The sequence below is a fragment of the Lichenostomus cassidix genome, chromosome 10 (assembly GCF_008360975.1).
Source record: "Lichenostomus cassidix isolate B80296 chromosome 10, HeHo_3.0, whole genome shotgun sequence".
Lineage (NCBI taxonomy): Eukaryota > Metazoa > Chordata > Aves > Passeriformes > Meliphagidae > Lichenostomus > Lichenostomus cassidix.
Window position 1 is genome coordinate 5,737,677 of NC_139491.1, and position 25,937 is coordinate 5,763,613.

The following is a 25,937-nucleotide window of genomic DNA, read 5'->3' on the forward strand; positions in this document are numbered from 1 at the left end:
CTATCTCCTCCGCTGCCTCTCACATGCTCCGAGAGGGCGATGCGGCTCCCCGCGTCCCGCTGAGCGAGGCCGCCTGCACCCCGCCGGGGCTGCCCGCAGGGCGGGGGGCTGCCCGCGCCCCTCGGCCTCCACCCCCCGGCCACCCCCACCTCGACCCCTGGGGGCTTTTACTATTTTATTTCGTTTGGGTTTTATTTTATTTAGATTTTTATTTTTGTTTTATTTGCCCCTCCTGGAAAAAAAAAATTTAAAAAGCCGCCGCTGCCTGCACCGACCCCCGCGGGGCTGGAGAGGCTGATGCGGCCGCCAAGGTAAGCGGGGCGGGGGGCTGGGGACACCCCCGGCCGCATGTCCCCCGGCTCCCTGCATGGCCCTTCCTCCTCCGGACCTGTTGAGGCTCTCGGTCCCCGCCTGCCTCCCCCCTTCCCGGCCGTTTTTATAAGGAACCTCGATTCTTCCCATTTTCCCTGCCCAGCGCTCCCTGCCCGGCTCGGCGCTAGCTGGCGTGCATGCGGTTATTCATTTATCCTCCCTTCTGATGGTTGCCACTAAAGCTGCTCCCCGCTGCGCTAAGTCAATCGAGTAATTCCTTGCAGACCACTGATGAGAACTGTAAACATCTTCCCCAATATTTCCCCCTTTCCCTTGGGCAGCTCATCCCGGGGCTATCGCGGTTCTCGGGAGCGGAGCGGGGAACCCAAAGCTCTCCCCGAACTCCCCTGGTTGCACAGAGCTGGGGGGCTCTGAGAGCTCCGAGGGGAGGAAGGTGGGGGTGACAGCTGGACAGATGTGGGACATGGCAGGGATGGGCACATCTGTGCGCAGGGAGAGGATGGGCAGCTGGAGAGTGCTGGGCAGGAGAGCGACTTTGTTCCTGATGTCCTGAGTCCGTAAATAGCCCCAAACCTCCTCCGGGAGACGAGGGTGACAGAATCCAGCCCGACAGGACAGTTCGGGCACACCAGCCCTTTCCAAGCTCGCTTCCACTCTGGGACATGCACGTTGCCCTTCCTAAAAATTATATATATTTATGGCAACCGGGCTGCGTTTGCAAGACAGGTGCTTTTTGTTGTGGTGGTGGTTGCGAGGCAGGAGATGAAAGTTTGGTGTTGTTTTGATGTGATTCTTGATTGCTGCCTGTTGGAGTAATTGCATCGCAATTGCTCAGAGGTAGAATCAATTTCCCCAAATTGAGATTTTAATGGGAGCTCGCAAGCTGCTGTTATGTCATGTGGTTTAAGGCGGCGTTGGATTGCATTTATTTTATAAACTGGATACTTTCGCAGGCGGCGCAGGGATAACAGCACCACCCAGTGGGGCCGCAGCCCCGGCCCAGCCCAGCCCCAGTCCAGCCCAGTTCCAGCCCAGCTCATCCCAGTCCCAGCTCAGCTCCAGCCCAGCTTTAGTCCCAGCTTCAGCCCCAGCCCCAGTCCCAGCATTAATCCCAGCCCAACCCAACCCAGCCCAGCCCAGGGCCAGGCACACCCGGGAGGACTCCCAGTGCCACCTCCAAGATGCTCCCTCTCCACAAAATCTCCCAGTTTCTTTTGCCAAAATACCCACTGAAGTGCTGGATTAAAGTTGTTTGGGTTTGGATTTTTTTTCCCCTCGTAAGAAGGAATGTCTCTTTCTCAGATACTCAGGGCAAAGTTTTAAATCAGCTGAGCACACTGTCACTGAGTGTTTCTCAACTGAGAACGCAGGAAAGGCATCCTGTGCTGGGTTGTATTTCTGGCCACTGCTGGCAGGAATTGACAGAAGGAGACCTGGGAAAGGTGATTGGGTTTCACAGAGCTTTTTCCAGAGGATCCTTCAAACAGCCCTTGCCCAAAGGGCTGCAGATGTAGGCTTGCAAACACTCGATGCCATCTCCCACCTTTAAATAGGATCGAGGAGATGTCCTTAGCTGACCTGTCAGTCACAGGGGGGGCATTAGCGAGCTATGTTTGCACTTTCTCGAGACGTCAGGAGCTTTTAAAAGCAGCAGAGAAAGACTGTCCCATGACACAGACTGGCTTCTGTCTCTGCTGATAAACACCCACTTCTCTGCAATTCTTGTGGTGTCCCTGCCCATGGCAGGAGGATCAGAACTAGATGATCTTTAAGGCCCCTTCCAACTCAAACTATTCTGTGATTCTATGATTCTCATCATTCTTTGGCAGCTCAGATTTATCCATCTTTTCTGCTGAGCTGACATTTGGCCATTTGAACTTGCTCTTGGGAACCTCCCAGCCCATCTTCTATTTTTGCTTAGAGGGGAGCCCAGATGTGAAGAAGATACACTAAAGAGATACTGCTTGATATTTACCCCAAAGAGGAGACTGGGCCAGGAAGACCAGCTCCCTGCAGAGAATTAAATATACAGATGGTGAATTCCAGCCAGCCCTCCAAACACTGCTGAACAAGGGATGGTTACATGCTCCCATGTGTAGGAATTAGGCCTCACACCCCCTGGGGGCTTTGCAAGCAAGGGAAGGAAGGGGAGAAACACGAATGATTGTTACCAGTAAAAAAAAAAAAAAAGTTTATGTGATGAACTCTATTTACCTTAAAATATCCCGGCTTGTTTTGCTTTCTGTCATGGGTGAGACTGGAAGTTTTCCACCAGCCCATTTTCCCTTCCCCTTGTCCAGCCTGGCTGTTTTTCAGCATTTAGAGGTGGTTTTTATGGCTGTGGGCTTGGAGCAGGCAATTTGAGGAGAGAGGGTTACCCACCATGACTTCAGTAGGGGCTGCTGATAACTAATCTGCAGATGCAAAAAGGCAGGTCAACAAAGAGTCCTTACATTTTATTTACTGGTGGCACAAAGCTGTATTTTTCCCCACTTTTCACAACTGGCATCTTCTTACACAGCCAAGTGGGTGAGGCTGATGTTCACAGGGGCAGCTGTGGGAAGGAGGATTTAGATAAACCAACGAACTCCTCTCTGCACTTCGCTCTGCAGCATTGGGTCAGTCTTCAAAGCCCAGCTCTGTGCCATCCCCTCTGCCTGTCCCGTTCAGCTACTGCCAAAGTTCAGTGCAGGGCACCAGGGAGATCTTGGAGGGACACTTTCCTGCTCTGCCTGCCAGAAAACAGCTTGGTAGGGAAGGGGGTTTAGATGAGTATTCGGCACCTTTGGGTGCACAGCTCAGGGACAGTGCCTGCTTGGTCAGCCAGGGAAATTGCAAAATTTTAAAAAATTGAATGATGAGTAAAAAGAAGGTGTTTAACTGCAGCATTTTTCACTATTGCAGACATCAGAGGTGACTGTTACTCCATAAATATGTTAGGCTTTTTTTGGTTCTCCTTATTCAGAGGTTTTTTTCCTTTAGTAAGGGAATTGTTCAGAGCAGAAGTGTTTGGTTTTATTTCCACAAGCATCTTGGGATCAGTTGTCAAACCTCTCTAGACAACAACTTGGGGGTTTCCACTCCAAACTTCCTTTCTTCCTCCTTTAAGGAGCAGCTTGCTTTTTGCAAGCTTGCCCCAAACACACACATATCCCTGCAGAGCATTTCAGGATTAGCTTCCTGCAGGAGTGATTATGGCTTATCCCAGACAGGCCACGAGTTGAACACCGTGTCCTGAGGCAGAGCAGCCAAAGGCACGAGTGTGGAGATAGTGGTGTGAAAAGTGGCCACAGAGAAAGTTCACAGGAGAGTCAGGAGCAGACCAGGAGCCCTGACATCCATTCCTCTAACTACTAGTTGCAGCCCTCAGAAATACCCATGTTTACTATTTCAGCCATGTAATTACAGGTAGTGAATAATTCCATTAGGAAGGCTGTAAGGGGAGCTGTCAGCTGCAAACCTTTGGGTTCCAATCAGCCACATTCACTCAGCCCCACTGAGTCCCACAGCCAAGCAGGGTGTGACACAGGGCAGAGAAAAGGAGAGTTCAGCCTAGTGATCCCAGCTGAGTGTCCCGTGAGAGCTGTGACTCCTCCAGCTCATGCTGCAAATAAATACCTCGGAGAAGGCTGTGATTTGCATGTCAGCCCTCCACAATGACCCCAAACATGGGAATCAACGTGCAGATGACCACGGAGGTGCCTGTGCCCCAAGCTGAGCTGCTGCAGTGGTTGCATTTCAGTGGTGGGTGGTGTCCCACATTTCTGTTTGCAAGGAGCATCGGGCTCCATGCTGCCTAAACAGGGAGTCCTGGATGGGCTCTGAGAAGGAAAGAAGTTGGGGAAAACGCAGCCACTCCACATTTCCAAGCCTAGATATCCCCATTAAGCAAGGCAGAGATCCGAATTTCGCACAGCCTCTGATTCAGTAGGTGATTTAAAGCCCAGCTCTTTGATTCAGCTTAGCAGAAAGGTGAAGGTTATTTCAGAAATGTATGAGGGGGAGCAGGATTCAGAAACACACCTTATTTGGGGCCTTTTTCCTCCCTGAAGTTACGGTTTGGACACATCTGTTGTTTTCTCCAGCGAAATCCGCTGCTTTGATCGGTGCCAAGAACAGCAATCCCATTTGCAATGCATGATGCAACGGAGCAAAATCAAGGAGAAATTTTTACAAACTGGAGCCAGGGGCATCCGACCGTTGCTTTATGGCAGCACAGTTTTCCCTACACCAAAGGCAGAATTTCCATCAAGGGTCTTATTTTAACTAGAATGCCTCAAACTGGATTCCAGGCTATCGTTGCAATGTGTCAGCCTGCCCCAAAACGGCAATACCAAAGTGGTGCTTTAGGTCAAACCATCAAAGCAGCCTCGCAGCAGCTATTTAACAGCTGGGCTTTAAAAGTTCGTAATTCAGACGGGGTTTTTTTTCAGTTAAACAGATCATGTTAGATGTCATCAGTCAGGATAACAGCACAAACGATGTTTTTCGTTTTGAAATAAAAGCAAAAGTCGCATTGCAAGAGGAGAGGGTGAGAGCAAGAGGAAGGGATTTGAGGTCTGAAACCCCATCCCCTGCATCTCCCCCCCTTTCCTGGGCTCTCCCCAGCTCACAGACCCTCTGTCTCCTCCCCCCAGGCCCCTTCCAGCTCCAGCTGCCTACACATCCCATCAGCAGGCATTTCTTCTTGGGTGGTAGGAGCAGCTGGCAGGGTTTGGACATACTTGCCCCTGTTTGACATCCCCCACAAAGAGGTGCTTCGAGTCGGCGTTCCTCCCACACTGCTCTGCTACAGGTCTGGATCCGGCCTGCCAGCTTTCATCTCCTGCCCAGCTCTGCCCACTCTGGCAGCTCCTCGGCACACAGAGCTCCTTCTGACTTTAGTGGACACTGTCTGAGTGCAGCTCTAGGACCAGCAGGACCAAGACAGATATTGCATTAGGCAGGCAAGGCCACAGGATTTTTGGATCCCATCTGGGTCCCAGATGGAAAAGCTTCAGTGTTTTAATTCCTGTTGCAGCCTGGATAGAGCCCCAGAGAAGCTCCTCCTTTGTTTGGAGGCATGGGGGCTCACTCCCCTCATGGAGAAATTGATAGGTGTTCATAGATATCTTTGATTCTTGGATATTCATTCCCATCTCCTCTTCCTCTTTCCATGGGGTATTTGTTGTACTGAATCACAGATTCAATCCATGACAGGGAAGAGATCACAAACTCTTGTTAGAGACCTTAAGCCACTGTCACTTCAAAATGCACCCTTAAGGATGTTTATGAGGTAAAAGAGGAGGTTTCCAAGAATAACTAGAAAAAAAATCAAGGAGTATCCCAGGCCTATACCAAACTGCAGAAGGAAAGCCCCATGGTTTTACAGAGTTGGGAGAAGAGTGGTGTAAAACAACCAGCATCCTTTTATTCTTTGTATAAGAACCCCAAAAGAAAGCAGATGAAACATCAGGATGGCAAGGGGACATGCCATCAAAGGAGAGCTAATGATCCAAAACAGGGAAGTTATTAAAGCCTACACCCGTGGGCACCCTCATTCAGAAGTGGTCTTAGTTCACTGTGGCTAAAACATCCCTCAAGGGAAATTCTAAAGAGATCCAAGCTAAGTGGATGCCTTCCTCCTGGCCTAGCCCTCTCCTGGGTGGAGCAGACCCCTGGGATGGTGGGGATGCAGATCCAATCTGCTCACCTCCCCACGCTGTGGCATTGCAGGAGGTGGAAAAGAGCAGCATCTTGAAACCCAGCAGGCAAACGCCTGTGTGCTCCAAGCTGCTGCTCTGTGTGATGGTCCATGAGCAGGGAGAGTTCTCCCAGGGCTGCTGCCTGCCTGGGACTGGCCAGAGGGTATTTAGGGGGGCTTACAAAGTGAGAGCCAAGGACAACCCTACCAACATCACTGGTGAGACTCTTCCCCAGTGAAAGGTGAACATCCAGGTCTGGACATGGGCTGGTGGTGCAGAAGAGGCAGTGGTGGAGGTCCTGAGAGTGTAGGTATTGTTTAGTCATCTCCATCAGTCCTTGGCGGGCTGGCAGCTGGATTTAGGGTACCTAACAGTACCCCCTATCTAAGGAGTGCCAGTCTGACGATAAGGATCTATGAAACTTGCCGTTTCTGAGTCACCTGGGGTTACTTCACCACTGCCAGTGCCAGCACAGGTGCGGGTGAATGACCTGGAACTCTTGTGAAACTCCCATCATGGTGCCAGGGCTGGAAGGACGTGGAGGAGCCCCATGTGCTGGCGGCGATGCTATCCCCCAGCGGGCTGGACACCTCAGTGTCGCTGTCACAACCCCTGCCCCACACCAGCCACTTAAAGCCTCTCTGCCTCAGTTTCCCCTCTCTGCTGTATGACGGGCCCTTTACCCCAAACTGCTTAATTTTTGGGCGATCCAAAGCGCTCTCGGTAGACCCATGGGAGAGGGGCAGGGAGCGCACAGTGGGTGTTGAGACCCAGTGGGGTGCGAGGAAGCCCCTCTCCCAAATTGCCACCGAGCCGCGATGAGCGCCGGGGGACACACGGCGCGACATCCAACACCCTTCCCGCTGCCCATCCTGCCTGGAACCACCTCCACCCCCTTCCCACGGGGCACGGGAGAACTTGGTGGCTCCATCCACCGCAATAACCCCCTTGCCCGGCTCTCCCCGGCTCTTTTTCTCCGCTCCCTCCCTCCGCGGCTCCCATGGCCGCGGCCGCTCCCGCCCCTTCCCGCAGCATGGCCGGGGAGGCGGGCGCGCTCGGAGGAGGAGGCGCGGAGCAGGATGCAGGCATTGGGAGGCAGCGGGATGATTGATGGTTGGGGCTGGTTCGTAATGGGAGGGGACGGGGAGGAGGAGGAGAAGAAGGAGAAAAAGTCTCTGTAATCTTTCAGTGCAGAGCCCGGAGCTGGGGCCGCCCGTCCCTGCCGCGCTCCGCGGAGCCATGTGGGGCTTTTGATTTTATTTTTTTCCCCCCCAGTTCTTTCTTTCGATTGATTTATTTTTCCCCTTTTTCTCCCCCTCCCCTCTTCCTCTACTCCCTTCCCTTCTCCTTTTTTTTTTTTTTTTCCTTTTTAAACTCTTCTTCCAGGGAGAGGATAGTGGTTAAAGCTCGAGCTGGATGGATGGGTATGGGGAGAGGGGCAGGATCCACAGCCCTGGGACTTTTCCAAATCCTCCCTGTCTTTCTCTGCATCTTCCCTTCAGGTAAGGAACAGCCTCTTTATTTTGCGGACTTTTTCCCTGTGTTTCTGGCAGCCCTTGGATCGCCGCCCCCGTTCCCCTATCCCTGGGCCTCTTTCCCTCTCCCTTTCCTCTCAGCAGTTTGCCACATGTTTAAAATAAGCAAGTGGGGCTCAGTTTTGCTGCGTGCCCCCCACTTCCCCGCTCCCCACCCAGCTGCGGTGGGTGTTTTTTCCCTGACCTCATCTTCTTTGTCTCCCCGCTCCTCATCCCACAAGGAAGGAGATGGTGGAAATCAAAGCGGCCAAGGCAGCGGGGAGGTGTTCCTGACAGCGCCAGGTTACCTTCTCCTCCCCTCCCCGGGTGCCGCCGAAGGAAGGGGGAACGCCGGGGGGGCACCGCATATGAACACCCCGCTGCCAGATCTCTGCCGTGCTAGCTCTGCGGGGCGGGCAGAGGCGGGGAGCGGTCGGAGGGGCTCGGTGGGGTGTTGGCGGTGAGATTTGGGGCGCGGGGGGCGCAGGGCAGCGCGGCTGCGGGGCGCACCTGGGCGGGCGCGGCGGGCGGGCGCTGCGCTCCGCGCCTCGGGGGGCTCGGCATCCCCGCTCGGCTGCAAACCTCGCTCGGCCCGGCCGGGAGCTCTTGTGCTGTCCGAGGGAGGGATGGCAACCAAATGGTCCCGCCAGCATCGGCACCCCCGGGCCGGCCCGGGGCTCGGCCCCCCCGCCGCCCCCGGCCTCGCTGTTTGTATTGTGTCAGAAAAGGGGAGAATTTCAGAATTACAGCTGAAAACGCCATCTGTTTCCAATGAATCCCCCATAGTTTTTCACAATGTTTTTGGCAGATCTCTGCCTGCAAATTCCTTCAAGCCCTGAGTGCTTGTTTTTGTTGGGGGAGGGGAAACCCAGTCCACAGAGGCGGATTTGTTCCTTCCAAAACTCTCCAGTTTCTTTACCTCTTTTTTTTTTTTTTTTCACTTGCAAGGAGTGGGGGAAAAAAGGAGAGAAAGCAGGAGGGAGAAAGAAAAGCTCTAAGGCTTAAATCTCCCTATCTCTCCTTTTAGTTTAGTAAAACTTCTTTTTTTTAATTTATTAATTTTTAAATCGCCTCTGCCTTTCTTTTGCATAACCGTAGGTGAAGTAGTCTTGCACACACATGTAGGAAATAAATAAATAACTGCTTTACGCCCTTCCTCCCATCTTTGCCCTCTTCGCCCTCTTCCAGGAAAACCTTTTCAGCGCTGCCCTTAGCACTGAGGTGGCTCTCTAGACCCCACTTTTCCCATTAAATTTCCCAGCAGGCTGGAAGCCGAACCCCCTGGTTTTGTTTTTTTACTGGAAACTCTGGAGCTGCTCCCATATGTGTTGCTTAACGCCCTTTTCGGAGCGGTTGAGTTGCAAAGCGTCGAGGCTGTGAGATTTACGGTGCAAGAAAGAACTTGATAGGAGATCTGGCTGGCTGCTTTGTTTGATTCTCCCTTCAGCAGTCAAATAAGGTGCAAAGAACTGGCAGAACGAGGCGATCCAGAGCCCGCGGGAGCGGGGCGCAGGCGGAGACGGGGCTCCCCGTGCCCAGGGCTGGGAGCAGGCTGGGGGCTTTATTTGAAAGCTTTTTGGGTGGGAAGGGAGGAAAAAGGAGGGGGTTATTCCCTGGCATATCCTTTTGCCCCTTTTTCCCCTGTGCTTGCTGGGAATTTGTGGGTTCCCAGCAGGTTCCCAGCGCTCAGGAGGCTTTGCACCCCTCCTGGGAGCCCCAGGTGAGCAGGGCTGCTGGAGGCTGCCCAAGCGGGCGCTTGGCGTGTCAGATCAGTGCCTCGCCGAGTCCTGCCCTATTTATTTATTTGCTTAACCCCCCCTACGCTCACAGCCCGGGCTGGGTTCCCGCTTGTGCTGCTCTCACACCGATGGCTTCGCCCTGCTGCCTCCTGGGCAGCCCCCACCGTCCAGTGCCCTGAGGTTCCCTGGCCGTGGGTCAGGGTGACCGTGGGGAATGAGGTCTGGGTAGAGTTGACAGTTTCCTTGGCAGAAATTCTCCCTGGAGCTTGTGCCAAGTCCCAGTGTTGGATGCTCACGGGTGCTCTTCCCTCCCAGCTGAGACCCTGATTTCCTGGGTGACCCACGCCTGTGCCTCCCGGTACAGTCTGTGCTGAGTTTTCTTGCAAATTCTTTTGTACTTCCAAAATCTGGCCCTGGGTGGTTTTGCCCCAGGTGTGGCAGACTCAGGTTTGCTTTGGCATTCCCTGTTTGTTTCCAGCTTGGCTGTTTTGGCTGCAATACACTCCTGCCTCCATAAAAATTTGGAATTTTCTCTTGGTCCATCCAGGAAGCACAGTGGATTCCAGATAAGGATCCAACACCACTGGAGGTGTATCAGAGTAGTCAATAAATGGTTTTTTATCTCAGCAGCAGGGAGGTGATGGCAGCATTAAGCCAAAATTATGGCTTATGAGATGAGGGGCTTAGAGGCTGCTAAAATACCCCCCAGTGCTGTGAGCAGGGAGCTCATCCTGGGAGAAACACGCCTGTGCGGGATGTTGTCAGGGCAGAGAAGAAGGGAGGGATTCAAACGTAAACCTGGAAATATTTTGGCTTCCCTGTTTTGTTGCAAGCTTGGAGCTGGTCTCGTACTTGGAACAGGGAGTTCTCTGCCATTGCCAGCAAGGCACGTTGCGGGGCTGGAAGGAGGTGCCTTGTTTTTAATGTAGATGGGGTGGATGCATTGCTTTTTTCCACAGAAAATTGTGAAATTCCTGGTCCTTGGTTACTGGGAACAAGGTGGTATTAAGAGTGGCTTTGGGTTTATCATGGGAACAGCTGAGGTTTCTTTCTCTGTGGCCTGTACAGCTGTGCTGAGTCGGATGTGCACATGAAAGTGCTCACAGGGCTGGGCAACCATAAAAACTTCCTGACCTGGGGGCTCTTCTCGGGCTCTGCACTGACCTGCTGTCCCTGGAGAGCCAGGCTGCGGCCCCAGTGACAATGAGTTTTGTGGTCTCTCTTCTGGCTCCCTGATGAGCACATCCCATAAAGCATCCGTAGGCGCTGGCAGGGCAGTGTGTGGCCCAAACAAGCCCCTCCTCAGCCCAGCAGTCCTTCAGGGGATCCCAAAGCCAAGCCCTACTGCTCCCAAGGGATAAGTGTTGGTGAGACAGCAAAAAAAGGTCAAAGATGAGGGCTTTTGATCCATCTGGATGAGTTTGATTTGGTTTGATTTGCTTTTGCTGTTGGAGCAGTCACCAAACTTGGAGGAAGGGGGAGTGTAGGACCAAAAGAGCCTCAGGGTCCCAGGTGGTTTGAAGGGGGTTGAGGTGAGCTCAGGACTGCTGCAGTCCAGGAGTCCAGCTGGGGTGATGGGGAAGAGGTTTTGGGGACGATGGAGGTTGCTTGGGGCAGGTGAGGGGGTGCCCTGGCCTCTTTCTGGCCATCCTAGCAAATCCCATTCTGATTCCACAAATCAGGAGTGACCATGCGCAGCATCCAGAGTGCACTTGTTGGAGGAGAGCTCCTAAATGCTTTTAAAAAGCTCTGTAGCTTGCACTTGGCAGCTACTGGGTTGAAAAGAAGAGGATATTTATTCCCTTGTCCGTGAGCTCTCAAAATAACAGTGCGTTCGATTGTAGCCTCAAGATTGCTTTGCACTCAAGTGCAGCCCGGCTGAGTAAATCACTGCTCCACCAGCTGAAATTCCTGCAGCAAGGGGGAGAATTGAATTATAGCCAACTGCAAAACCAGATGCCATCCCCTTGATGAAGTCATCGGGCTCTCACTGCGGAGAACAAGCTGGCTCCGACACACATGCAGCCCTGGTAGGCGCAGACTGAGCCGCTCTGTCTGCTGGCCTGGCTGGGGTGTGTGGGGTGGCCAGGGTCTCTTGTCCCCACAGCTGCAGGGACAGCAGGTCCTTCAGAAGGGTGTCAAGTCCCACTTTGTGCTGCATGAGCATCCTGAAGTGTTTGGCTGCTCAATTCCCAGCAAGCAGAGCTGTCCCTGATGTACAGGTTTTATGGGTCAGGCAGAGAGCAAGCTTTACTTGAGGCCAAAGAATTTTCTCCTCCCTTGGTTTCCTCTCCTTCCTGGACAGCTGTTGACTTCGGTCCCCAAAGCCCTAGTAATGATCTATGGCATTTTGGGTTTTGGACAAGCTACCTTTTTTTCTCTTGCTGTATGACACACTCCAGCTGGCCCTTTCTGAGATGACAAGGGCATGTGGCAGGACATGACTCTGAACTTTGCCAGCCCACAGTGATGAGAAAGCATCACTGTGCTGGTGTAGGAGTAGGGAAGCAGTGGGACTGGAGGGAGTGGGTTCCAGTTAGAAAGTTACTTTTTCCTCATAAAATTAAAACCTGAGTCCAGGAGAGGCAGCATTTAAAAATAAATAAACTTCTGAAGGTCTGTGGCTATGAAGGCTGAACAGATGCTGTGGCTTCCTTGGGGTATGAGCAGTGAGGAGGGAGTCTGGTGCTGGGTGGGAGCCCAGCCTGTGGAAGGGATGCTCAAGGTCCCGTGTGTCCCTAAGTGGGCTCCAGCATCAGTCAGGTGTCTTGATGGGCTTGTGGGGCTGCTGCCTTCCAGCCGGGCAGCTGCCACTCCTCACCCTGCGTGAGCCAGCGCCTCCGATTGAGATGCCGCAATTTTTTGGCAGACATTTAATTGTATAAATTTGCCTCATCCAGATTTACGTGCTCCGGGCTTTTCTCCATCTCCTCGTTTTGTATCTCATTTACCTCTGCGTTTGAAGGGTTGAAATTTCACAAGAGCACAGCGGGGATGATTATTCCTAGAGGGAATCCACACCTGTGAGCAGAAAGCGTTTCCCTGCCAGCCCTGCCGCGGCCCGGGCGAGGGGGAGGAGGGCGAGGGACCCGCTGCCACACCTGGGGGGCCCCCGGGCACTGGTGGGTGGCAGCCGTGCCTTCAAAGGCACCCTGGGAAAACAGCTTTGGCGTGGGGAGAGTGATGTCTGCTGGAAACCTGAAACGCTCGGCGGTGGGGGTGGCTGGCTGGCAGAGGTGACCTTATCTGGGGACTGCTGCTCCAGAGGGATGGGGACATGGATGGTGTTGGCCAGGGAGGAAGCTGAGGGGTTCATGTGGGGGATGAGAGTGCAAATTCACCTCACTTCCCACGGGGTTTGTCTTGGGTGAAAGCCTTCACAGTGTCCTCATCTCTAAAGTTGACCATTTGCCTGAGGAGATTTACCAGCTCTCGGGAACTGTTGGTGAAACCATCTAGGTGTGCTCCCAATGGAGAAAGTCAGGTTTGCAGCTCCAGAACGGCTTCCGAGCCCGTGGCACACTGTGCTGGAGAGCCAGCTTTGTTAGTGCCCTCCTGCAGATGAGGAATCAGAGGACATCACTGCCTTATCACTTCCCTCCCTCCTCATCCTCCATCCACCAGCTCGTGGAGGAGCAAAACCTGCATCTTCTGAACCACCCGCTGGCACGAGTTCCTCTGAGCAGGCAAAAGTTCAACAGCTGCAGCCAAGGCAGCACTGAGGCCCAAATTCCAGGAGGAAAATTCAAGAACAAAATCTGTGACTGTTGCTGCATGGTCTGTGCTGCTGGTTGCCCCTCTGAGCCCATCACGCCTGCTGAGCTCGCCAAGGTTGGCCTCTGGCTGTCAGAGCAGCGTGGCCCTGGCTGGCAGCTCCATGGCTGTTGCCCTCTCCGATGGTGTCTGCTCCCCTTCTCCCTGCTCAGGGGTGCCGAGGTGAGCCTGGAGGAGCAGTGCTGGCTGGGGGCTGGGAAGAGCTGCCGTGGCTGGCGCGGAGCATGCCGGGTCAGCCGTAAGCCGAGCGTGGAGCCAAAAGAGCTGACTAAGTGACAGGAGCGATCAAGAGCTCCTCGGCAGCGTGCAGCAGTTTGTGCTGTGCTGCTGAAGACACTGACTCTGCTGCTTTCCTGCCTGTACTTGCCCCGTGTCTCTGCAACGCCTGCAGAGGAGACATGGGGGGCCGTGAACTCGGCGCTGAGGACAAAAAGGAGTTGGCCGTGGCAGGTCCTCCGGATGCTTTAGCGACTGACACGGGCTGAAATGAGAAAAATCCTTCTGTGTTCCTCTTCTGACTTCGAGGAGTTGGTTTCTCCTTCTCCCAGCATCCTCTTGAGCGAGACGAGGATGGGGTTAAAGGAAGCTGCGTGGTTTGAGGTGTGCTCTGGGGTACATCTAGAGTCACTTTGTCGTACAAAAGTAGGGCCTTTGCCTGGATTTAATGCATCTGCTGCTTTAGCCGGTGGAAATGAGCACTAAACCCCGACCTCAGCGTGGAAGGTGGCCCCTCCGAGCCGGCCTCCCCATGCACACCCTAGCAAAATATGAGCCCCAGCTCTTTAAGAGAGTCAGGTTTATTTTTCTCCTTCAGTTCCCTCCTCCCGGTCCTCCCCCCACTTCAGTGCAACTGAAACCTGATCTAATCCCTTTGCACATGGGTAATTTATTGGTCTATTGGGCTTTTCTTGATGGCAAATTGCATTGTCTTTCTTCCTGGGTTGAGGCTTTGGAGCAGTTTGCTGCATTCCTGCAGCTCTTTTCTCAGGGCTGATCTTTCACACCCCCTCTGAGCACAGTCAAATCAGTTTTATTGGGCCTCTTTGTTATGCAAACAAGGCAATAATAACCAGGCTATTATTCTGCAAGATTGTGCTTGATTAACAGTTCAAAGGAGGTCGCTGGAAGAGCCTTCCCGCACAAATCCTTTCACCAAGCTTGGGTCAGGTGGCCCTTGGGTCTTGCTCACCCCACGGTGCCCCATGGGGCTGCGGGAGAGCTGTCCCTACCCATGACATCCCATCCATCAGGGCTGCTCCTTTCTCTCCCTGGTGTGACAAGGCGCCGGCTGATCCGTGTCATAAAATAGAGCCACAGAATGATTTGGGATGGAAGGGACCTTTAAAGGTCACCTCGTCCAATGCTCCCTCTGTGGACAGGGACCTCTTGAATGTCTCCAAGGATGGGGCACCCACCACCTCTCTGGGCAACCTGTGCCAGTGTTTCAGCCCCCTAATTGTAAAAAAAATTCCTTTTTTATATCTAATCTCATTAACCTCATGGGCAACAAGATGTGGGTCCAGCATGGCCACCGTGTGGGATGGCTCATGTAGACACCCCCCGAGACAGGGACAGCATGAGGGGCTGAATGCAAAGCACAGTGTTCATTCCTTCTGGTTTTGCTTGGCTGGAAGTGATCCCTTGTGCCATGTTTTTAAGGAGGAATGTAATTTTTTTTTTTTTTAACTCATTTGGGGTCATTTTCATGCTGGTGGTGACTGCTGTCCGCCTGTGAGCAGAGCAGCCCACATCTCCTTGAGGCTGGCAGATGTTGCTGGTATTTAGCACCTTGAAGAATTGTGCCTTTCCTATAGAGGTGTCAGCATAAATATGTTTATTTAGATTACTTAAATAAATATGTGTTTAGGAGCCTAAGTCTGGGTGCTCAGATCTGAGGCCAAAGGTAATTAGGTTTTACTGTGTTCTCCAAAAAAAGCCCTTTACTGCATGTGTGAGGCTTGCACATCTACACTTCAATCCATGTATTTGGAAAAACGCGGGATGATGTATTTGCATCACATGTGGGTGATGAAATACTTTCCAGCCCGTTAGGAACCAAGAGGATATTAAAATACATTGCTTAGCAGTGAACACTTTAAAATTAACAGGTCTGGCAAACGTGCATTCAAGAGTCTTAAAAGAACTGTCTTTTGCTTACTGAAATTAATTTCCAGCAGTTCTCTTTGTTACAGGAATTACAGGAGAATAGATGAAATGTTGATTTTTGTGCTAGTTTTCTTAAAGTGCGTGGTTTGGTTACTTGACAACAGCTGAAGCGAAATTAGGGGGGCATCAATAATTAAATGCTGTTAAAGTTAGATGTGTGCCTGTGTTTGAGCACTTAATTTGCCACCGAGTAATGCAGAGTGCCTATGACAAGTGCAGAGCAGTGGGACTGGGGTTGTGTGATACCCCAGAACCCTGAGTGTGTGTGTTTGGTAGTCTGTGGGATGCTTATTGAATGGAGGACCAATGCTTTCCAAACCAGGAGCTCAGGAAAAGGTCACACCTGGTTGGCTGCTCAGTGCAATGTCCCCTCGAAAGTTTTGAGCATGTCCTTTATCCCTGTTGCCTCTCGCGGTGGTAGGTTGTGCAGGAAACGAGGAGGAGGGAGGTCTGATGCTGGGGCTGGGCAAACACCTTCCAGCGAGAACTTAAAAGTGCAAACCGTTTAGCTTATCTGGAGGATTGACAAGGGACTTGATTGCAGTGTGTAAATATCTTTGTGGGAAACACACTCGTTACTAACGGACCTTTTACTGCTTTGGAGAAAATCGCTGGTTCTTTTTTATGTCCTTACAATGAAGTCAGATAAAATCCACTTAAAACCAAGACTCGTGTTTTGTAAAGGTGATAAATTCCTGAAACAGCCACCGAGGAATGGGGTGGCTTTTCAGTCCTCACAGACCTCAGGAGTCCTCATGGGAAGTGTCCTGAACAACGGGAGATGGAGGGGGGCCTGTCCTAGTCCAGGTGGTTTTCTGATTTTTTTCTGGCTTTAACTTCCTGAAACCACTGGTTTCAAGGTAACAAAGGAAATTTTGTTCCCTGGTTTGCGTGGCACCAATGCCTTGAAAAAAGATGACGGGGAGGTTGGGAGGTGGCTTGGAGAGGTTGAATTCACCTGTCTGTGAGATGAAGGCTGTTCTGCCATGGACGAGAAATCACCCAGACCTGGGGATGTCTCACAGATCCCAGGAGAGCCTTGCTGGGTTCCTGCTTGAGAGCGATTTGTTTCCATGCTAAGTCATCTGTGGTTAAAAAACAGTACCATTGTGAGTGGATGGAAAATAGATTATGCGACATTGAATAAACATCGTTTCTTGGCCGGGGTACAAATGAGCCTGCACCACTGTGCCAAAGCTGCTGCCAGAGGGGACAAGGCAGGGCTGCTTGGGAGGGGTAAGGGTCGTGTTTGCTCTCCTCCACAGCCTTTGTCAGCTGTGGAGGAGACAAATCCCTCCCCAGCAGCAGGAGAGATTTGCTGTGAGGGTGGCTGGGGAAATGTCCATGAGAAGGGCTAGTCCAGGGAGGGCTCTGCTCACACAGCGCCGGGGCACCTGGATTTGGAGATGTGGCCTTATATGGGGCCCTGAGCGAAACAGCGAGAAGGGGAAGGATGCCAAAAGCGGAGCGATAACATCTTAGAGCAGAACGCTCCCCCTTCAGGCCCAGGGAGGAAAGAGATGGGCTTCCCTGCCCGCCGTTTGGTCGGGATTTTTTAATTCAGTGCCTTATAAAGTCATGCGTGACCCCGGGCAGGGCGGCAGTGAGGATGTTCAGCTGCAGGATGTGTCCAGCACTAGGTGTTGGGGGGTTGTTCAGCAGGGTCCACTCTGACCCTGGGCTGACGCCTGAATCTCCTCACCCACGTGAATAAAGCAAGTCCTTAAAGAGCAAGAGGCTGTGGGTTTATTCCTACTAAAAAAATTGTCTCAATGCAGCAGCTGAAGGGCTGGAGCAGCCAAAGTGCTGCAGCCAGGATTCTGCAAGCTGCTCACTGCATGGGATGCTTTGTGTAGTTCATCCTGATGCCTTGCTGAGCTGTGGGGTGTGTGGCTCCTGCGTGTCCAGGGATGTGTCCTCCAGCTTCTCCTGGGGCTGTGCAGGCAGGTCTGGCTGCAGTGACAGCACCTTCTGCCACATGCAACCCCAAGGCATCCTCAAGCTGTACATTAGCATAACTACTAGGAAAGCAATGACTTTAATTGCCTGATGCCACAAGGGTTTGGGATAACCAGCAGTGGTGGCACTGGTCACACTCCATTGTGGCAGTCCTGGAAAACCACACTCCTGGGATGAACAAGAGAGGGATGTGAAATAATAAGTACCTTTAAATTTGACCCATATATGCAGGAGACATAGCAGAAACATGCACCCCATGTCCCAGGTCAGAATCTTGTTTTTGAGTCACCTCTGGTCAATGATGAGTTAAAGGCTTTCCACAGAGCTTCTTGCAGGTTTAGGTGGGATGCTGCCAAGACCAAACAGCTCCCAGGTTTTCAGTGCTGTTGCTAGCATCTGAGTTTATTAAACATGAATTTTAAAACTGTGAGGAACCTGTCACCATTTCCTATTTGCACTTCACTCTTCTTGGAAACAGAGAGGCGACAGGCTTGTTTCTCACAGCTGAACTGCTCAGTGTTTTATAGTCTCAGTCTCCCTTTCTGATTTTCCAGCACCAACTCTGTTTAGGTTTCCAGCACAGTGATGTTTAAAAGTCAAACATACTGTTTTCCCTGAAACAATACTGGGTTTTGTAACTTTCTTTCTAAACAAATCTGAGATGCTTTTGGCACAGATGCCTTGCCAGGCTCCTTCTGAGCAAGCCCTGAGACAGGGATATATGGGTATGCCTGCAAGAGGCACCAGGGAAAGCATCTGGAAATGGTGGGGCTTGTCTTCTCCTCCTCCTGCTGCCTTTTGTGCCTGAACCCATCCTGTTTCCAAGCACTCCGAGGGGGTCGATTAAGAGGAGAGGAAGGAAAACGCCATGAATTTTAAGTAGTGTGAGCCTGGGTTCACCCAGCAAGACTCCAAATTGGCAGGGGCAGAGCAGTGTCTGCGACGTTCAGCGATGGCCATGTGCTTTTTGCACAGCTGCTTTCAAGTCTGCTCCGGGGAAGCCACACCGCCCCCGGGGAGCAGACGTTGTGTGTGGGGGGGGGGAAAAAACAGGATCTGAATTTTCTTTGCCTTCCTCCGCCTTGCCAGGAAGCAGCAGGGCTGCGGCTGAGCCCGGCAAAGGCCCTGCAGCCTCTAGCTTCGCCTCCGCCTGGGCAACACACGGCGGGTGGGAAGGGGAGGCGGGGGCTCGCTGGCATCCCCACACCTGCTGTGCCGGTTTTTCTCCTCCACCTCTTGTTCTCTCTCAGCGGGCCGTGGTGGGGAACGGGCTCCCAGGGCTGAGCAGAGCCGCACAGGCGTCAAGAAAGAGGATTTTTGACTTCTTTCTGGAGGCACAGGAATAGAAGCGAATGCTGCAGCCGTCACTGCTGTGGTGCTGGGGATGGTGGCGTGGCCTCTGGCTGTGCTGCAGGGTGGGTCATGGCACTGGTCCTGCTCTGACCTGGGCACAGCAGTCATGCCGGTGCAAGAGTTTTGTGCTGGTAGAGCTCAGCCTGGACACAGCACCCAGTACCTCTTGCAGCACAGAACTTAGAATGTCAAACCCCAAAAAGGCATTAAAAACCCCATCGCATCTCCCCCCACATTAATGACCCTCACTGCTTATGAATATGTCCCATTCTTCCACACCATGGTTTCCCCCCATGACCATGCGTCTAAAGGCTGGGTGCTCTCTGCCTTTTTGGCCTAAATTGGGGCAGATCCTGTTGGTTTCTTTGGCTTTGATGCATGAGGCTTGGGTCATGTGAGAGGGTCACGTCTGGCGAGCGAGGCCCCGTCACGCGGCCAGCCGCCGTCATGGGTTTGGGCCGTGGGAGGAAAGTTGGGGGTAGAGTTGGGCAATCCAGCGCTGACCCCCTTGCGTTCTCTCCCCTACCACAGTGACATCTCCATGCAAGATCCTCAAGTGCAACTCTGAGTTCTGGGCGGCCACGTCGGGCTCGCACCACCCGGGCGCGGAGGAGGCGCCGGAGTTCTGCACGGCGCTGCGGGCCTACGCGCACTGCACCCGCCGCACCGCCCGCACCTGCAGGGGCGACCTGGCCTACCACTCGGCCGTGCATGGCATAGACGATCTCATGGTGCAGCACAACTGCTCCAAGGATGGCCCCACGTCCCAGCCCCGCCTCAGGACATTGCCCCCCGGGGACAGCCAGGAGCGCTCCGACAGCCCCGAGATCTGCCACTACGAGAAGAGCTTTCACAAGCACTCGGCCGCCCCCAACTACACCCACTGCGGGCTCTTTGGGGATCCTCACCTCAGGACTTTCACGGACACTTTCCAGACCTGCAAGGTGCAGGGGGCTTGGCCACTCATAGACAATAACTACCTGAACGTGCAGGTCACCAACACGCCGGTGCTGCCTGGCTCCTCGGCCACCGCCACCAGCAAGGTGAGCCTTGTCCCCCTGGACGGAGGTGGGCGAGGGCAGAGGGGCTTCAGAACAGCCTTTCTTTCCTCCATGTCTTCCCCCATTTGCACATCTCCATGGGGAGGGTAAGATGGAGAGTGAGCTCCTCTGAATTTGGATGTTTGGCTCTAAATATCAGCGTCCATCCTTCTTTTGTCCCCAGCCTTAGGTGCTGCACCTCAGGGGCCTTCATGGCCGAGCCAGGGATTGCAAATTAAGAGGGCTCCCCGCTTGGCACCCCAGATTGGTGTGAGCAGCCAGATCAGGAATGATGCTGGCACCTTTGGGGGACCCCCAAGGCCTGAGCAAACCCAGGACTGCCCTCCAGGGAGGCTCCAGCTTGCAGGAAAAAGCCTGGAGGAAGCTGAGCTCCTCACAATTGCCTTCCCTTCTACCCAGGCTTTTAATTGTCTCTGTGGTTTGCAGCCAAGTTGACATTTTGTGGGGAACAGTCTGTTCTGGAGGTGCTTTGACGGACTAAATAAACATCCTGAAGGTACAAGGCAAACACAGAAAACCTAAGTGAGAATGTGCTGCTGTGATACAGCAGGACTTGTGTGTCACAGCCTCAGCTTCAGGAGGGACCTGGACCTGAGGAACTGGTGTGCTACCCTTGGTGCACAAGCTCTAAAGCTAACAGGGCACCTTTTGTGCCAGAGAAAAAGGGAGGCTCAGCAGGAGGCAGCTGCTTGCTTTTGGAAAATATCCTGTCCCACCATGTTGAGGAGTTCTGCACCTCCCTGTGTGTGGGGAGAGAAGCATGTCTAGGGCAGGGGCTGCTTCTCTGCTCTGGATGTCACCCCTTTATCCTGAGCTGGAACTGGCCGAGGTTCTGACCTGTGCCTGGTAAACCCCCTAAAAGATACTTCATGATGCTCTAAAGTCCTTACCCACTAAAAGACGTCAAAACCTGCTGAAGCTTGCAAGGAGGTCTGGCTTGAGGACAGTGGTCCTTAAGGATCGCAGGACCTGCTGGGATCGCAGGATCACCATCTTAATTGAGCCTTTTCACTCCTTATCTGCCTCACGGGCTTGTGGTGAGGAGGGATTAGTCATGAGATGTGCAGCATGAGCTGTGGGAATCGCTGCTGTGTCACGGCTGGAGCACTGTGTGCCTCTGGAAAGGATGGCAGCGCTCAGTCCTCAGGGCTCTTTGTGTTCTCTGCTTTGCTCTCCAGCCCTGCCCCACTCTGGCCACATCTCAGCCTCCCCCTTCATGGGGGCCATGTGGTGGGAGGTCCCCTTTGCCACTTCTCCCTCATGGGCAGAAACTGCAAGAGCTGAAAGAGGAAACATAGTTTGTATTGTTTGTACATGCAAATTCTGCTCATCTTCCTCCTCAAGTCTTCCCTCCAAAAGCCAGGTCAGCAAGGGAAGAGCAGCCCTGTGAGGTCCTTCCTCTGGCAAGGGACCTGTGTTTGAGCCCAGCCAGGGAGAGGAGGCGTGTTGGGCTCTGTTTGTGTCACAGAACCACAGAATCATTAGGGTTGGAAAAGACTTCTTAAGATCATCAAGTCCAACCATTAACCCAGCACTGCCAAGGCCACCATGAGGTCGCCCCTAGCAGGGCCATCCTAGTGGAACATGCTGAACATGTGTGCCTGTGGGGTTGAGACATGGAGCAGGACATGTCTGAGGGCCCGTGGGAGAAATCCCTGTTGGTCTGCAATTTGTTAGGGAGACAAATTGGTCCAGCCCTTGGGATGTAAATGTCATGGGAGTCAGAGGAGAAGCTCCACCGCCTCCAGGGGAGTCAGGGCTCATCCCCTCAGCCATCTGCTAGCCCTGGAGGCAAGGCAGTGCTGCGTGCACAGGCATGCTGCCACAGGCCTGAGAGGAGGGATGCTCCACCCAGCTCCAGCTGCAAGGCAGCTCCTGTGCTGGGCCTGGAGATAACAGGCAGATCCAGGTGGTGCATTCAGTCAAGCCTCTGGGTCTTGGCTCTGCACACAGTGTCCTCACCCATTTGCTGGAGCAGGATGACCATGTCTGGGTGGCTAAAAGCCAGGGCCACTTCTTAGGATGAAGGACCTGCTCCTGTCTGGCTTGAGCATCCAGCTCTTGCACCTCCCACCCCACTGCTGGTGGTGGCTGTGTGCTCTCAGGTGGTCATCACCGGCTGTAACCATGCTCCTTTCCTCCCCCACAGCTCACCATCATCTTCAAGAGCTTCCAGGAGTGTGTGGATCAGAAAGTGTACCAGGCAGAGATGGACGAGCTGCCCGCCGCCTTCGTGGACGGCTCCAAGAACGGAGGGGACAAGCACGGGGCCAACAGCCTGAAGATCACAGAGAAGGTGTCGGGCCAGCACATCGAGATCCAGGCCAAGTACATCGGCACCACCATCGTGGTGAGGCAGGTGGGGCGCTACCTCACCTTCGCCGTGCGCATGCCAGAGGAGGTGGTCAACGCCGTGGAGGACCGGGACAGTCAGGGCCTCTACCTGTGCCTCCGGGGTTGTCCACTCAACCAGCAGATTGACTTCCAGACCATCCGCTCGGCTCAGGCCACGGAGGGTCGCGCCCGGAGGAAGGGGCCCAGCCTGCCAGCCCCTCCAGAGGCCTTCACCTATGAAACAGCCACGGCCAAGTGCAGGGAGAAGCTGCCCGTGGAGGACCTCTACTTCCAGTCCTGTGTCTTCGACCTCCTCACCACGGGGGATGTCAACTTCATGCTGGCTGCTTACTATGCCTTTGAGGACGTGAAGATGCTTCACTCCAACAAAGACAAGCTGCACCTCTATGAAAGGACACGGGACCTGACCCCGGGCAACACGGCTCCCACGGGAACACATCCCACCCTCTGGGTAGCACTGCTGTGTTTGTGTTGGTTGTGCTTGTTATAGAGGTTTGCTCCTTCACACCGTGGAGAGCGGGGAAAGGGCAGCAGGAGGGAACCAGGGATGAGATGCAGGAGGTTGGATATCAGAGCCACATGGGTTGTCCTCAAACCTCAGTCTCTCTCTTGGGTGCAAGTCCTCCACGTTCCCAGCTCTTGCCTGGGAGGAACGTGCTGCCAGTGGGACCAGTCAGGAGATTTTGCTGGACTGTTCTTGTCTGGACCTTCCTCACCTGCCCCTCCTCCTGCTCCCAGTCAAGTGGGTGCTGGGGAACCCTTGTAGCTACTCTCCTTGTAGCACTCCCCCGGTCCCAGAAATGCTCGTGGTGACTGTGACACTGGCGTGTGTGAACGTGGCTTTGTCTTCAGAGAGCAGAGCCCACGAGGAGGACACGGGGCAGTGAGACAGAACCAAGCCTGGCCAGCACAGCAGGGCAGGATGTCCTGCTCACCAGGGCTGGGCTCTGTTTCTGGGGCATGTCCTGCTCTGCCCACAGCCCTGTTGGTGGTGCAAGGGGCCGAAATGGTGGGCAATGATCCCACACTTGCTTGGCTGCCGCTGCCAGGCACCTTCTGAGTGGAAGGAGGACACGTTCCTCAAGCCTTGGCCTGCATTTGCTGTGGTTCAAAGGCGTCCCCTGTTTAGCCAGTGCACCTGGCTGATTCACTCAGTAGTTTTATTCCTGTCTCCCTTGTCTCTGCCTGGACCCACCGTGGACTCTTGATGGCAACGGGAGAAACCTGGCCAGTATTCAAGCGGTTTCTGCAACTTCTGCCCAGCATTGGATGAGTTCCTCACACCATTCGCTCTCTGGTCCCCTAAAACTGGCAGCAGGGTGGCTGCTCAGTGGGAGACCTGACCTGCACCTCCCTCCAGCCCCTCCCTGCCTGTGGCCCAGCCCTGGGATGGAGCAGGAGCATGGTGCTCTTTTTTTGCTGCTAGGTCTCTGCTCTGCTACCCATCCTGGGGCCGCGACTTGCAACCCCATTGCAGACCAGTTGCACCTTAAGCCCTTCTGGGCTTGAATCAGAAATGGGGCAATGTCAGAAATTCAGCCAGGAGATGGGATGCAGCAGAGGACCCCCCCAGCTGCCTCCAAATGTCTGTTCCCTGCCTCGAAACCATCAATAATCTCCTTCCCCCACCATGTAGTGCTGCCCATCTCCTCCTCTCCATGTTCCTCTGTGGTTCACCCCCCTGCTCACTGAACAAACATCAAGACCACCTTTGGTCTGCGCCTTCAGGACCTCCTGGTGGGTTTTCCCCACCTTTCCTCAGGGGGAAGTTCCCAGAAAAAAAAGCCCCAAAACACGTGTCACACTTGGGGGCACCTCCTGCTCTCAAGGGAGGTCTCTGGGCGTGATGAGACAAGCTAGCACCAAAAGAGGTGGGAACAGGCTAGGTTTGGCAGTCTGAACTGGTGCCAAGAGGCAGCCTGGTGTAAATACTGAACATGACTATTCATTGTGTCCTTACAGCTCTAGAGCTCCATTTGTAAAGCAGCAGAGAAATGCAAACTTGTGTCAATGGATGTAATTTATATTGTCTCTTTAATATATAGAGCCCTGGCATTGATCTCGTGTGACTGTACAGATGAAAAGATGTAATTGGTTTTTAAATGTTTAAGGAAAGAAAAGAAACAAAAAGATGTGTTTACTACTTTGCTCCTTGCTTTGTTTGCTGGTGCCCCAGATACTCTGTTTTAGGGAGATTTTGAAATAAGGATATCACAGTTTGGAGGTGCTGAGAGGAGCAGCCACTGGACCATGGCATGGGACAGTTTCATTTCCCAGTGCACTAATGCTCAGCCAGGCTGATTTGGACTTTTGTTTCCTTTGTTCTAGAGAAAACAAATTTTTATCTTCCCTAGAAATCAAAACACACCTTTTAAAAGCCAAAATCTGTCTCGGGGTAAAGAGGAAACTTTTGTTTCTTGCTGTTACCCACAGCTAAATGCAGCTGTGCACAGCCTCCCTCTGAGCACACAGTGCTGCTTGAAAACTGCCTGAGCTGGCCCAGCCACAGTGTGCCAACAGGTCAATAATTCCCTCAAAAAACAATCACCCCACGGCACGACACGCTGTGGTTTAGGGGTAGTTTCCACCCAAGGAAAGTCTGGTTATGGTGTGGCTTGTTCCCTCTGCCCAGGTGGATGCTCCAGTGGTGGCTGATGGTGTGAGGTGGTTGGGGTATCCCTATTTTAGAAGCAAACAGTGAAGCACTTTATTTAGGTTGTGTTTGACCCGGTTCTGGTTAAAGGTGAAGTGTGGCCAAGAAGGACCCGAAACTTGGAAACAAACAAAAAAAAACCCATAGGTAAAGGGGGGGCATTCTGTAAAGGCCCCCCCCAGCTCCTCCCTGCGCTGAGACCCACGGGAGTGTCACCGCGTGTAAATACTGTAAATTATTTATTGAGAGAAACGCAAGTAAAGTTTGAGGGTTTTTTGACAATAAATGCGTGGGTCTTGGTTTGTTTCCCCGTGTGTTGCCTGGTGCTGTTTCCCACTCAGGATGCAAGTGCTGCCCCATTTCTGCACTCACTCCAAAGCAGCTTTCTTCCACCTGAAGGACCCTTGGAGAGCTCATTTCTGTCCTGAATTCTCCTGAGAATCTCAGTCTGGAGTTCAATTTACCTGCAGCTAAATGAGAAAATTAAAAAAGGGGATGGGGGTAAAATACAGATAATAACCATTAGAGCCTTGCCTTGCTGGGAAAGGAGATGTGCAGCAATGGAGTCCAAGTGGGTGTCATCACCCTTTTTCTACTCATCCTAGCAGATTGGGATGTAAATCCCAGTAATGGTAATTCCTCTTTTCCTTGATCTCCCTTTTGTTGGGCACCTCTCCTGTCCCAGCTGGGTTTGTTGCTGCCCTCTAATGAGAAAAAACAAAATTGCATTTTTTTCTGTTAAATTTTCCATTTTTGAAATCTGAAGGGACTCCTTGTCACAGCAGCTGGGGAAGGGAGATACTGGGAGGGGGTGGGGGGGGGGGTGGGACACCAGCACTGACTCAAAACACACATTATTTGGGTGAATCCAGGCAATGATGCCCAGCACCAGAAATGGTCACATCACCTGAACTTCCCCTCCTTCAGAGCACAGAGAATTGGCAGCTCTTGGAAAGAGCCAAACCCACTCCCTCTGCCACTCCTTGCACCAGAGCTCAGGTTTAGCTACCTCAAACAGCTAAACCTGAAATGGCTAAACCTGAAAACTCATCTACAAAGTGCCCAGTGTGCAGGGGCCAGGGGTGTCCCTCACTCACTGCTCTGCCAGGAGGTCTGCAATGGTCCCTGCTTTCCAGCCTGAGACAGCAGAGGCAGCACCTGCATGTTCCAGTGGGACAAAGTGCTGATGGGAGGGCATGGTGACCCCCGAGGGACAAGGATGCCCTGTCCCCATTAACCACACAAGGCACCAAAGCATCCCCAGGAAGTGAGTGGGGAGGGCACAGGCTGTGCAAGGACATGGCTGGTGGCAGTGGTGGCCCTGTGGCACCTCGGAGAGGTTCAAA

The 25,937-nt window shown here is 53.1% G+C and overlaps 1 protein-coding gene across 1 annotated transcript; it reads left to right on the top strand.

Annotated features, from left to right (window-relative positions):
• The first annotated feature begins 8 nt into the window (after positions 1 to 8).
• Positions 9 to 24,877, top strand: RGMA (repulsive guidance molecule BMP co-receptor a). The gene is made up of 4 exons (XM_085070392.1): positions 9 to 311; positions 7,404 to 7,519; positions 19,054 to 19,565; positions 21,733 to 24,877. Exons 1-4 carry the CDS (start codon positions 298 to 300, stop codon positions 22,426 to 22,428), a joined length of 1,338 nt encoding a protein of 445 aa, XP_084926518.1. The 5' UTR covers positions 9 to 297; the 3' UTR covers positions 22,429 to 24,877.
• Positions 24,878 to 25,937: the final 1,060 nt, after the last annotated feature.